Raw genomic sequence first — 12,076 nt, 5'->3', positions numbered from 1 at the left:
CTACAGATGTTAAACTAACCGGCCTATAGTTACCTGCCTTTTGTCTGCCCCCTTTTTTTTTTTTAAAAACAGAGGCGTTACATTAGCTGCTTTCCAATCCGCTGGTACCTCCCCAGAGTCCAGAGAATGTTGGTAGATTATAACGAATGTATCTGCTATAACTTCCGCCATCTCTTTTCATATCCTGGGATGCATTTCATCAGGACCAGGGGACTTGTCTACCTTGAGATCCATTAGTCTGTCCAGCACTACTTCCCTAGTGATAGTGATTGTCTCAAGGTCCTCCCTTCCCACATTCCCGTGACCAGCAATTTTTGGCATGGTTTTTGTGTCTTCCACTGTGAAGACCAAAGCAAAATAATTGTTTAAGGTCTCAGCCATTTCCACATTTCCCATTATTAAATCCCCCTTCTCATCTTCTGAGGGACCAACATTTACTTTAGTCACTCTTTTCCGTTTTATATATCGGTAAAAGCTTTTACTATCTGTTTTTATGTTTTGCGCAAGTTTACTTTTGTAATCTATCTTTCCTTTCTTTATTGCTTTCTTAGTCATTCATTGCTGTTGTTTAAAATTTTCCCAATCTTCTAGTTTCCCACTAACCTTGGCCACCTTATACGCATTGGTTTTTAATTTGATGCTCTCCTTTATTTCCTTGGTTATACACGGCAACCCAAGAGAAGTTGGGTTGCCAGCAGTTTGGTGGGTGTAGGGTCGAATGAGCAGGAGGTGGGTCTCATGGACAAGATGGACTCGGAGAGGGCATGAGGGGAGATAGGAGCGAAAAAGATAGCTACAAGTTCAGAGCTATGGCGGGGGAACCGTATAGGAAGTTTGACTGGGGAAAGGGAGGGAAGCAGCAGAGACAACTGAACAGATGGCCTCAATCGGAGTGAGTAAGTAGTCCATGAGTTCCTCACTCTTGCTGGAGTTGAGGGTAGAGAGGGGTTTCAGAAGGCCAGTTTGGTGAAGAGAAGCTGGGGCTTATCTTTACATTTCAGAATGATCCTTTAATAGTGAGCAGTTTTGGCACAGGAGAGCAGGAGCCGATAGTACTTTAGGTGTTCCAAAATGATTTGGCAATGGATGGCTAAACCACTTGTCTGCCATAAAAGTTCAAGTCTGTGTGCCTTGGATTAAGGGAGTGGAGCTATGGGCCGCACCAGCGGAATGAGCAGGATGAGAAATAGAGCAATGGTTCTAATTGGGATAAGGACAAAGGTGGAGGTAAAGGTATGATTAAGAAGATCGGTAGTTGCAGAAATGTTGCGTTGAATAGCGGGCCAAAGGCTAGACAGTTAGGAATTTGAAAGTGCCATTATAAATGACTTGCAGAGGGGTATAAGGGGGATGAGAGTGGTAGGGATACAAGAAAATCCTCAGAGATAGCCTTATCTGTGATTGACACGATGGGCGTGGAGACACCACGCGAGATGGCAAGGTCAAGGGGGTGGCCATGAATATGGAGGGAGAAATTAAGGCAGGATAGGAGGGCAGTGAACTCAGAGGAGAGCATGAAGAATTGAAATGGAGGTTGAAATTGCCAAAGGTGAGAAATCACTTGGTGAGGGAGGAATGTAGTGAAGATATCTTGGTGAGAAACTTGGCAGAGTACTTGGGTGGGTGGTCGAGGAGGATTTTAAAAGGAGAGATGAGAGGGCTGGAACAAGGTGAGATACTCCAAAGAAGGAGATTGTTCCAGAGGAGTAGGGAACAGGCCAATTGAAAAGGGCCACACTGCCACCGTGGCAGTCTGGGCAGGACAAGTGGTGGTAGGTCATCAAAATTGAGGAAGACTTGCTTCCACTCTAAAAGTGAGTTCTCAGATGACTGAACAGTCCAATACGGGAATTATAGTCTCTGTCACAGGTGGGAGACAGACAGTCGTTGAAGGAAAGGGTGGGTGGGGAAGTCTGGTTTGCCGCACGCTCCTTCCGCTGCCTGCGCTTGATTTCTGCATGCTCTTGGCGACGAGACTCGAGCTGTTCAGCGCCCTCATGGATACTCTTCCTCCACTTAGGGTGGTCTTTGGCCAGGGATTCCCAGGTGTCAGTGGGGATGTTGCACTTTGTCAAGGAGGATTTGAGGGTGTCCTTCAAACGTTTCCTCTGCCCACCTGGGGCTCGCTTGCCATGTAGGCGCTCCGAGTAGAGCGCTTGCTTTGGGAGTCTCGTGTCGGGCATGCGAACAATGTGACCCGCCCAACGGAGCTGGTCGAGTGTGGTCAGTGCTTCGATGCTGGAGATGTTGGCCTGATCGAGAACACAGACGTTGGTGCATCTGTCCTCTCAGGGGATTTGAAGGATCTTGTTGAGACATTGTTACTGGTATTTCTCCAGCGATTTGAGATTTCTACTGTATATGGTCCACGTCTCTGAGCCATACAGGAGGGCGGGTATCACTACAGCCCTGTAGGAAGGTATAGCCATGTGGAGAGGCTTCATAAGGGGGAAAGGTGTTATCACCGCTCAGCCAGGTTTCTGGCAAGATCATGATATTGATGCAATTATCCACAATAAACTAATGGATGGCAAGGGCCCTGTTCACAAGTGAACGACATTCTGGAGGGAGATGTGGAGAGGGGCAGTGATAGCTGATCCACTGGCAGAATCCACAAGGTCAGCAGTCGGAGGGAATGAGATGGGAAAAGAGATTGGCAAGATTAGATCCCAGCGGGCAGGCAGGTCGGAGAAAGAGTAGGATGGGGCAGTTGGGCTTGCTGTTCGTAAGGAGACAGCAATAAGCGCCTCGAATGGTCCTTTGGAAGATGCCAAGAGAGGCACAAAAGGAAGCTATAAGCTTATCCAAGAGGGAGTCAAGCCTGGGACGGCGGCAGGAGGGTAGGTAGACCGAGGAGTGCTGATGAGTTGGAGAGGCATTTTGGTTTTATCTCTACTCCCCATTCTGTAGTGACAAGTTGTTACATACTTGTAAATGCTGTTTCAAAACAGAAATTTACTTGCAGGATCAACATGTGTCAGTTATTAGTGTTTAGAATTAATTTTACACATTGCCCTGGAAATTCATCAGTGCCAGTGAAAACTTCGAGAATTAGGTCAGGTTTTAGCAAAGCAAAATTCATGCATTAAGTTAGAATATGTGCTTTTGTGGAAAATAATACAGCTTTAAAAGCAACAGTATACATAAAAGGACTTTACCATAATTTACTTGCACGATAAAACTATTCTTATATATTGTACGCCACTTACCTTGAAAAATGAATGAATAGCTGCAGATGCTTCACTTCGTATTCTGAGTAGTGAACTGAAAACATTAGTTTTGCATCGAAGATGAGGAAATTGTCTCATGTATTCGAGCGAATGTCTTTCCTTGATCTTGAATGGGAAATTCTATGATTAAATAAAACACACCCAAAATACTATCGTAAGTATACTTCCTCATCCAAATTCTTATCTATACTATAAGCAGAATGTGAGAATACTTTGCAAGTCATCCAGTATACAGAATAGAACCAAACATTAAGACAAAATTGAAATTAATAAAAATGAGCAATGCTTACAAAAAGTTCTTCAATGTTAGAGATGGCACAGAAAGGCAAATAGAAAATCGCAAATTCTAATTTAAATGTTTTCCCTTTGTGGTCTTTTTGTACAATGTCATGGTATTGATGCAACCATCTACAATAAGCTAATGGATGGCAAGGGCCCTGTTCACAAGAGTAAGGACATTCTGGAAGGAGATGTGGCGAGGGGCAGTGATGGCTAATCCACTGGCACAATCCACAGGGTCAGCGCTCGGAGGGGTGAATGAAATGGGAAGGAGATTGGCAAGATTAGATCCCAGCGGGAAGGCAGGTCAGTGCTGAAAAGTGGATAGTGAGGCAGTTAACTTGCTCCCAGATCTTTGCTAATGTCACTTTTAAACCAGAGTCACAAAAGATTTGCAGGAGTGCCCCAGCTCACTCTTACTTCCTGTGGAATAGCACTCAACCCTTGCTCAGTGCCATTCCACAGTATGGCTCGCAAAAGAAAATCAAACGCAAACCCACGACTCCACAGTACGCCACACGGAGATCCAACATTTTACATTACTCAGATTTTCAGTATTTTACAAGAATTATTTCAAATCATGAATTGAAATTCCAGATTAAGTATTAAAATAGTGTGCACAATGTTAGAATACAAAAGCAATTGTGATAAATACAGGTAATATTCTACAGTGGTAACTTAGTGAAAAGTGATTTGTTTCAAAGATATTAAACACATTCAGAAGAGGGTTCCTAACTGTCACATCATAGGGACAATGGAATGAACAGGACCAGAAATGTAATGACTCAAGAGTCTGATTACTGTAAACTCACTCAGGTGCAACCTGATCCATCTTTATTCCAGCCCGAGTGTGCCTGCATGACAAAGACACCCAGCTTATATACAGGTGACCAAGCACACATGCCACATGCGAACAGCCCGATGACCTCTGACTGCAGCGCCCTCTGGTGTCTGGTGATTCCCAAGCATTAATACATAACTACATCCCCTTTTTAAAATCTTAACAACAGTCTTTTTACAAATTAAGACGGTCTGGGGCTTTCCTCTCACGAGTTGATCGTCTCAGTTCAACTTTGACTCTGGGCGAGTATTCAGAGTCCGTTGAAACTGAGGGTTGAGTAGCCAATCTGATGGGAGTGGTCATGACCACATCAGAGACTGAAGGTTCAGAGTCAGTAATATCAGCAGAGTCCTCTGATGAGTGAACAATGGTTGGTTGGTCACTGACTGCATCTTCCTCACTTGGTTCCAGTTCATCCGTGTGCCACAGTTTAACTTAGTCAAGGTGTTTCCTGCATGTTTGCCCATTCTTCAGCAGGACAACAAACACTCTCGTTACCCTCCTTAACTATAACAGTGCCGGTGATTCACTTTGGACCTTGACCACAGTTCAGCACATAAACCGGATCGTTGACCAAGATGTCACATGACACAGCAACACGATCATGACACCATTGCTGTCTTTGACGTCTGTTTTCAACATGATTGTTCAAATCAGGAAGAAGAGAAAGCTTGGTCTTGAGATTTTTCTTCATCAGTAGTTCAGCAGCGTATGAGGTCTTGACCTGTAACTGAGCAATATACATGACAACCGTCTCTGCAGTGAGTCCTGAGTTACACGTTTCATACTTTGTTTGATCGTTTGAACGGCACGCTCTGCTTGACCATTAGATGGAGGCTTGAATGGAGCTGATCTCACATATCTGATGCCATTGAGTTTCATGAACTCCTAGAACTCCAGACTTGTGAAGCAAGATCCGTTGTCGCTCACAACAATGTCAGGCAAACCATTAGCAAACATGATACGAAGGCTCTCAATGGTAGCTGTAGACATGCTGGATGACATAATAACACACTCTATCCACTTAGAATATGCATTAAGACGACAAAAAACATCTTTTCTTGGAACGGGCCCGCAAAATCAATGTGGATCCTCGACCATGGTTTGGATGGGCACGACCAAAGACTCAGCGGAGATTCCGCTGGTATTTTACTTAGCTGCATGCAAGTATTGCACTGAGACACGCATGATTCCAGATCAGAGTCAATTCCAGGCCACCACACGAGACCTAGCAATGGACTTCATCGTGACAATACCAGATGAGCGCTATGAAGTTCACGTACAAATTTTTCACGACCTTTCTTAGGCATGATTACATGATTACCCCACAGTAAACAGTCTGACTGAATGGTCAGCTCATCCTTGCAACGGTTGTAAGGTTTGGTCTCCTCACGCATTTCCATAGGTATGGCGGACCAATCACCACTGAGTACACATCGTTTCACAACCAATAAAATAAGGTTATGGCTGGTCCAGATCCTAACTTGTTGAGCAGTGACAGGGGTTCCTTCACTCTCAAAAGCATCCATTACTAACAGTAGATTTGCAGGTTGAGGTGTCTCCATCACAGTTGTGGGCAAGGGCAGATGACTCAGTGCATCGGCACAATTTTCAGTACCAGGTCTACGACGGATGACGTAATCATAGGCAGACAAGGTCAGCGCCCACCTTTGAATGCGGGACGATGCATTGGTATTAATACCTTTGTTTTCTGCAAATAATGAAATGAGTAGCTTGTGATCTGTTTCTAGTTCAAAATGAAGACCAAACAGGTACTGGTGCATTTTTTTTTTACCCCATACACTACCCAAAGCTTCTCTCTCTACCATACTGTAAGCTCTTTCCGCTTCAGACAGACTTCTCAAAGCATACGCAACAGGTTGTAGCTTGTCCGATTCATTTGCTTGTTGGAGTAACCCCATATGAAGCATCACAGGCCAATACAAGATGTTTACACGGATCATAATGAACAAGCAACTTGTTTGAACATAGCAGATTCTTGGCTTCCTCAAAGGTTTTATCTTGAGACGTATCCCAGACCCAGTTGTCGCCTTTTCTTAGTAACACATGCAGTGGCTCTAGTAAAGTGCTCAATCTGGGTAAGAAATTATCAAAGTAGTCAAGTAGCCCAAGGAACGAACACAGCTCCATCACATTCTGAGGCACGAGTGCATTTTTGATGGCCTCGGTGTTCTAATCAGTGGATCTGATGCCATCAGCAGCAATCTTCCTCCCGAGGAATTCGACTTCAGGTGCCATGAATACACACTTCGAGCGTTTCAGCCAGAGTTCCACTTTGTCCAGACGCTGTAGGACTTCAAGATTGTTCAGATGTTCAGCAGTGTTGCGACCTGTGACCAGAATATCATCTTGAAACACGACAGTTCTAGAAACGGACTTCAGTAAACTCTCCATATTCCTCTGAAATTTGGCTGCAGCCAAATGAATCCCAAAAGGACACCTGTTGTAGACGAATAGTAAGTTTCTTCGAAGTGTCGACCAGCTCCTGGGTCATATAGGCCGACGTCAGATCCAGTTTCATGAATGACTTTCTACCAGCTAGCATGGCGAACAGGCTATCAGCCCTCGGTAATGGATACTTTCGAAAATGGGTTAATCGTAACCTAGTAGTCTCCACAAATCCTGACAGTGCCATCACTCATCAACACAGGAACAATGGGACTAGCCCACTCGTTAAACTCGACCGGTGATATGATCCCTTCACGGTGGAATCCGTCAAGCTCAATTTCAACCTTCTCCCTCATCATGCACGGAACAGACCTAGCTTTGTGATAGACAGGCCTTGCATTGGAGTCCAGGTGAATCTGCACCTTGGCTCCCGTAAAATCACCAATGCCCAGTTCAAACAAAAAAGGAAAATTTTTCAATACTTGAGCACACGAAGTATCTTCCACTGAGAACATCTTGACATCATTCCAGTTCAGCTGGATTTTCTCGAGCCAATTCCTGCCAAACAGCGTTGGACCATTACCTGGGACGATCCATAATGGTAGCTCGTGAACCACACCTTCATATGACACCTCGATTGCTGCACTGCCGAGCACCTGTATGAGTTCCTTAGTGCAAGTCCGCAACCTGGCATTGACTGAACTCAGCTTTGGTTTCGCAGCCTTAAGTGTCGCACAGCTTGTCGAATGTTCTTTGACTCATTATCGACTGGCTCGCACCGGTGTCCAGCTCCATTGGTACAGTCACGCCATTCAGCTTCACATTAATGACTATCGGCTGGCTCTTATTCAGGAACGAACACAGTCCATTCACTTCCTCCTCGGCTTGAGTATCCGGGCCATCACTAAACTGGTCCTCATCAACCACATGGTGAGCCGCACCACGCTTGCTCTGTTGTGGGCACATCCTGTGAAGATGCCCCACTTTCGAACATCCATTGCATGAGTATTGTCTAAACCGACACTGATGAGGCTGATGATTGCCCCCACAATGCCAACAGGGTGAAATCTGGTTCGAACCAGTTGGCGGGTCTGAGCAGCGGCAGGTTTCGCGTAAGGAGCTCTGCCTGAAAACGACGCCGTCTTGCTTACAATACTTGCCGTGGAACTCTGGCTTGTCGATGATATCTGCCTCAAATTATCATCCGTCGTCATACATGCCTGGGCAGTCGCGATGGCCTTTTTCAAATCCAGCGTCTCTGCAGCCAACAGCTTCCTGAGGATCGCATCATGGCTGATGCCTATCACTAAGACATCACGCAGCATGTCTTCCAGCATGTTGCCAAACTTACTCAGCAAGACGTTGCAGGTCGCCGACAAATCCAGACACGACCTGATCCTCAACACAAACATGCGTGTAGAAACGGTAGCGTGATATGATGATCCCCTCTTGTGGCTTCAGATGGCTACCCACCAACGTACACAATTCCTTGTATCCTTTTTCCACCGGGCATACAGGCGAGAGAAGATTTGTCATGAGGCTGTAAATTTTCGGACTACAAACAAACAGTGAGGAAAACTGCCCTGCGCTTAACTGCGTAGGCCTTCTGCCTCCATACCATTGGCCACAAAATACTGATCCAGGTGGTCGACAAAATCCGCCCAATCCTCGCCCTCCACGAATCTCTCCAGGATTCCAACCGTACCCTTTGTGCATGTGTTTGAACTGTAGTCACATGGTTTGTCCCATTGTCTAGTGAATATCACAGGAACACAGGAAAAGCACTAGACGTACCTTGCAAGTATGCATAGTAAGCATAAAACTATTACATTAATGCCTGAACCACAAATTTTTCAGAGTATAACCAGGGTGCATACCCTCTTCTCCTCTTCATCAACCTCTTTGTAGCCTTCAATATACTAGACCAAATCATCCTACCTTGACATGTTTCCTCTGTCATCCAGTGCAGTAAAAAAGCTCAGGAGTAGTAATCATAGTAAGGTAAGATTTAAGGTCCAAATGGAAAGGGAAAAAAGCTCATTCAAAAACAAGGACACCAGACTGGAATAGGGCATATTTTGGAAAGATGAGTGAACTAGCTGAAGTGAGGTGGAAATTGGCACACAGGACTGTAGGTTAATAGTGGGATATTTTTAAAAAGGAGATTGAAAAGGAGAATAAACAAACATTACAAAAGGAAAGTACAAGTTTTAGAATGCCACGGATTAATAAAGAGGTTAGAAACAAACTAAAATGAAGAGGGATATGGGGCCGACAGATGTAATAAATGATAAATAAAAACAAGATGGATGAGAAAATAAGGAAAGAAATTGAGAGGAAGGAGGAAGTAAGAAGGAAGTATGAGGAGAAAATCTAAAAAAAATTAACAAGTATTTATATATAGCACCTTTCACAACCTCAGGATGTCTCAAAAGTGTTTTACTGCCAATAAAACACTTCTGAAGTGGATCACTGTTATAGGGAAATACGACAGCCAAGTTATGTACAGCAAGGTCCCACAAACAACAATGAGATAAACGACCAGATCACTTGTTTTAGTTATGTGGATTGAGGGATAAATGTTCGCCAGGACACCAGAAAAATTCCCCTGTTCTTCTTTGAATGGTGCCATGGGATCGTTTACATTCGTGAGGCCAGACAGGCCCTCGGTTCAACATCTCATCCAAATGATGGCACCTCCGACAATGCAGCACTCACTCAGTACTACAATGAAAGATCAGCCTCTATTATGTGCTCAAGTTTCTGGAGTTGAGCCTGAACCCACTACCTTCTGACTTAGTAGTGAGGGTGCTATCCACTGAGCCAAGACTGACAAATTAAAAACAGTATCCTACAAGTAGACCAGTAAAAAGAGAATTGAGAGATGGGATCCCGAGTCAAGAACAGTAAGTTGGTAGAGCAAGAATAGAAATTGGCTGGATAATTAACAAGTACTTTGCATCAGGGCTCAAGAGAAGAATATTGAGATAAATCCTGAATTGGTTAAAAGCAAGATGCATGGTGTTACAATAAATATTTTACAGATAAAATTCTAAAACCAAACATACCACAGGATGACACGATCCAACCAATTTGATTTTATCAGCTCGCAGTTCAATGTTCTGTTTCTTGTGAGGACTCTGCACCAGTTTCCCCCAAATTTCAACTGCACTGCCAAAGGTTATATTTCTGTAAAGGATACGATGAGTTTATATTAAAACCAATGATTAGAAACACTTGCCTGAACTGGGGGGTTGGGAAATAAACGAGAATGAATGCTCATGTGAACTGTGGAGAGGAAGAAAAAAGCCAACATGAAATCAGGGGAGGTAGAGTGTCTAAGTGAACTGGATTAGGGGATAGGAGAAGAAAAAAATGCGTTAGCGTAAATTGGTGGAAACAGAGAAAAAGGATGCTTGTGTGAACTGGGGAGGAAAGATTAATAAAACAACCTTTAAAACCAGTTATCAGATTGAGCAGGGAATACCAATATATATTTACAATAGGCCACAAGAAATCAGTGGAAATCCCCATAATTTTTATTTTAGTCTTCTGCGGTTTTTCAATGATCTTGCCCACATGGTACAATATTTAAGAATTAAACAAATAATGTCATACAAACCAAAGTTTTCATTGTGTACAGTGCATTAAATTAATCCAGGGTCTGATATGGAAGTCATAAATCAGTATAAATGCTGCTCTAAATATATTGGCCCTGTAATTATGTCATGGTATATTGGCATAGGATTGTTTAACAGGTCTGTCTGAAATTCTTCTCTTGGTATTTTAGTGGAAGTGTTCACCCATTTATTTCATACAGGTAAACCTTTGCTAAAGCAACAGCGAGAGGAGTTCCAGACAAGCGTTCATATTGCAGTTTCCCATGTTGCAATTTTAAGTTGCTGCAACAGTGAGTAATTTGGTTGATTGCTTTGTGGTACAGGTGTGACGTACGAAATCCGGAATCCTCGGGACCGAGGCCGTTCCGGATTCCGAGTATTTCAGGATTTCGGAACGTCTTCGCCTGGATCGAGGTAGGTAGGGTAGGGTAGGTCGGTCGGGCCAAAAGTGGGGGCCGGCAGTTGCGTCAGGTCGGGAGGTCGGGCCGACGGAAGGGGTCAGTCATGCCAAGGCCGGAGAGGGGGGGGGGGGGGGGGTGGGGGGGCGGAGAAGGGTCGGGCAGAGGCCAGTGGAGATCGGGCGGCCAAATCCGGATTTTGACACCACCACGGATCGGCCCGGTGTCCAGAACAGTTGCTCCAGTTTATGAATAGCATCCCTGAAAAAAAACTGCGCCATTTAATGAACTAGGTTTGCGCCTTGTGAACGTGCCTTGTGAAAAGAACTTGATTACACACACACACTTATTTAGAATATAGATGTTTTGATATGTAATGCACTATCAGGATCATTGGTTTAAGTGCCCCCCCTGCCTAAGTCAATTAAAATGTGACAGGGAAAAGTATTACAGGAAGTAAGATACTTACAGGAAAGTGCATGTGCTGCATATGATTTTTTATATATTAGGGAATTTGCACATAGACAAAAGTTGGTGAGCTATCTGGAATTAAAGTAGCTTTAATGGAACCACTGCAGTATGTCCAGGTATACACAAATTAGATCATGATAAGGTGGTAACTGAACAAAGGTTTCCATGCTGGCAAGTAAATTATAGGCGCTTATGTATTTTATTCTGTAAAAAGGAGAGTATTTATACATGGGGGGGGGGGGGGAGGGGGGGGGTACTACCTTAGATGTTCCTTATTCTTTAAAGGCCTAACAAATCCAATGAGCGTATTATTTGAAGTACTCCAACATTTTATATTAAAAATGATACCGAAAAGAAAAATTGTGTTTAAAAAAAATCTTAACCACAGAGAGCACAAGATCTAGTCTACCTCAATGCAGAGTAACTTGGATGGGAGCATCCTGGTGCGACCAAGAGGCTTCACTGTAAAACAATACAGAGCTGCAAGTTCAGCTTGGCTCTAGAGCTGAGCCAGTGGCATGGAGTTCTGGGAAATCCCACCAATAGCTGGGTCCACAGCTCTGATCAGCTTACGCTAATTTGAAATAAGGGCCCCCTCCCTGTTTTCAATCAAACCACTCTGCTACACATGGGGCACTCCATCGCTGATATCATGAAATGGCCAAGCAAAGAAGGAGATCCTATTTTGCATGTGTGAATGCAATAAAATTCAGTTTGGAAAAAAAAATTCTATTCAAATTATCTTTTCAGTATAAAATCGGAAGTACTTTTCTTTTAAAGTACCTCCCATTTTATGCTGAAGACTACTCCCCTCCCTTTCAAAATTTT

The 12,076-nt window shown here is 43.9% G+C and overlaps 1 protein-coding gene across 2 annotated transcripts in view; it reads right to left on the bottom strand.

The window, feature by feature from the left end:
* nars2 (asparaginyl-tRNA synthetase 2, mitochondrial) overlaps positions 1-12,076 on the bottom strand; it is a 125,875-nt gene that overhangs the window by 81,118 nt on the left and 32,681 nt on the right. For both annotated transcript variants that reach the window (XM_070892066.1, XM_070892067.1), the window contains exons 3-4: positions 9,828-9,948; positions 3,210-3,350 (exon numbers count right to left, since the gene is read on the bottom strand). In XM_070892066.1, coding sequence (XP_070748167.1) covers positions 3,210-3,350; positions 9,828-9,948 — 262 coding nt within the window. The remainder of the gene's footprint in view (positions 1-3,209; positions 3,351-9,827; positions 9,949-12,076) is intronic.

Source organism: Pristiophorus japonicus, chromosome 10 (assembly GCF_044704955.1).
Source record: "Pristiophorus japonicus isolate sPriJap1 chromosome 10, sPriJap1.hap1, whole genome shotgun sequence".
In the NCBI taxonomy this organism is placed as follows: Eukaryota; Metazoa; Chordata; class Chondrichthyes; family Pristiophoridae; genus Pristiophorus; species Pristiophorus japonicus.
This window is presented reverse-complemented; position numbering and strand designations above follow the sequence as displayed.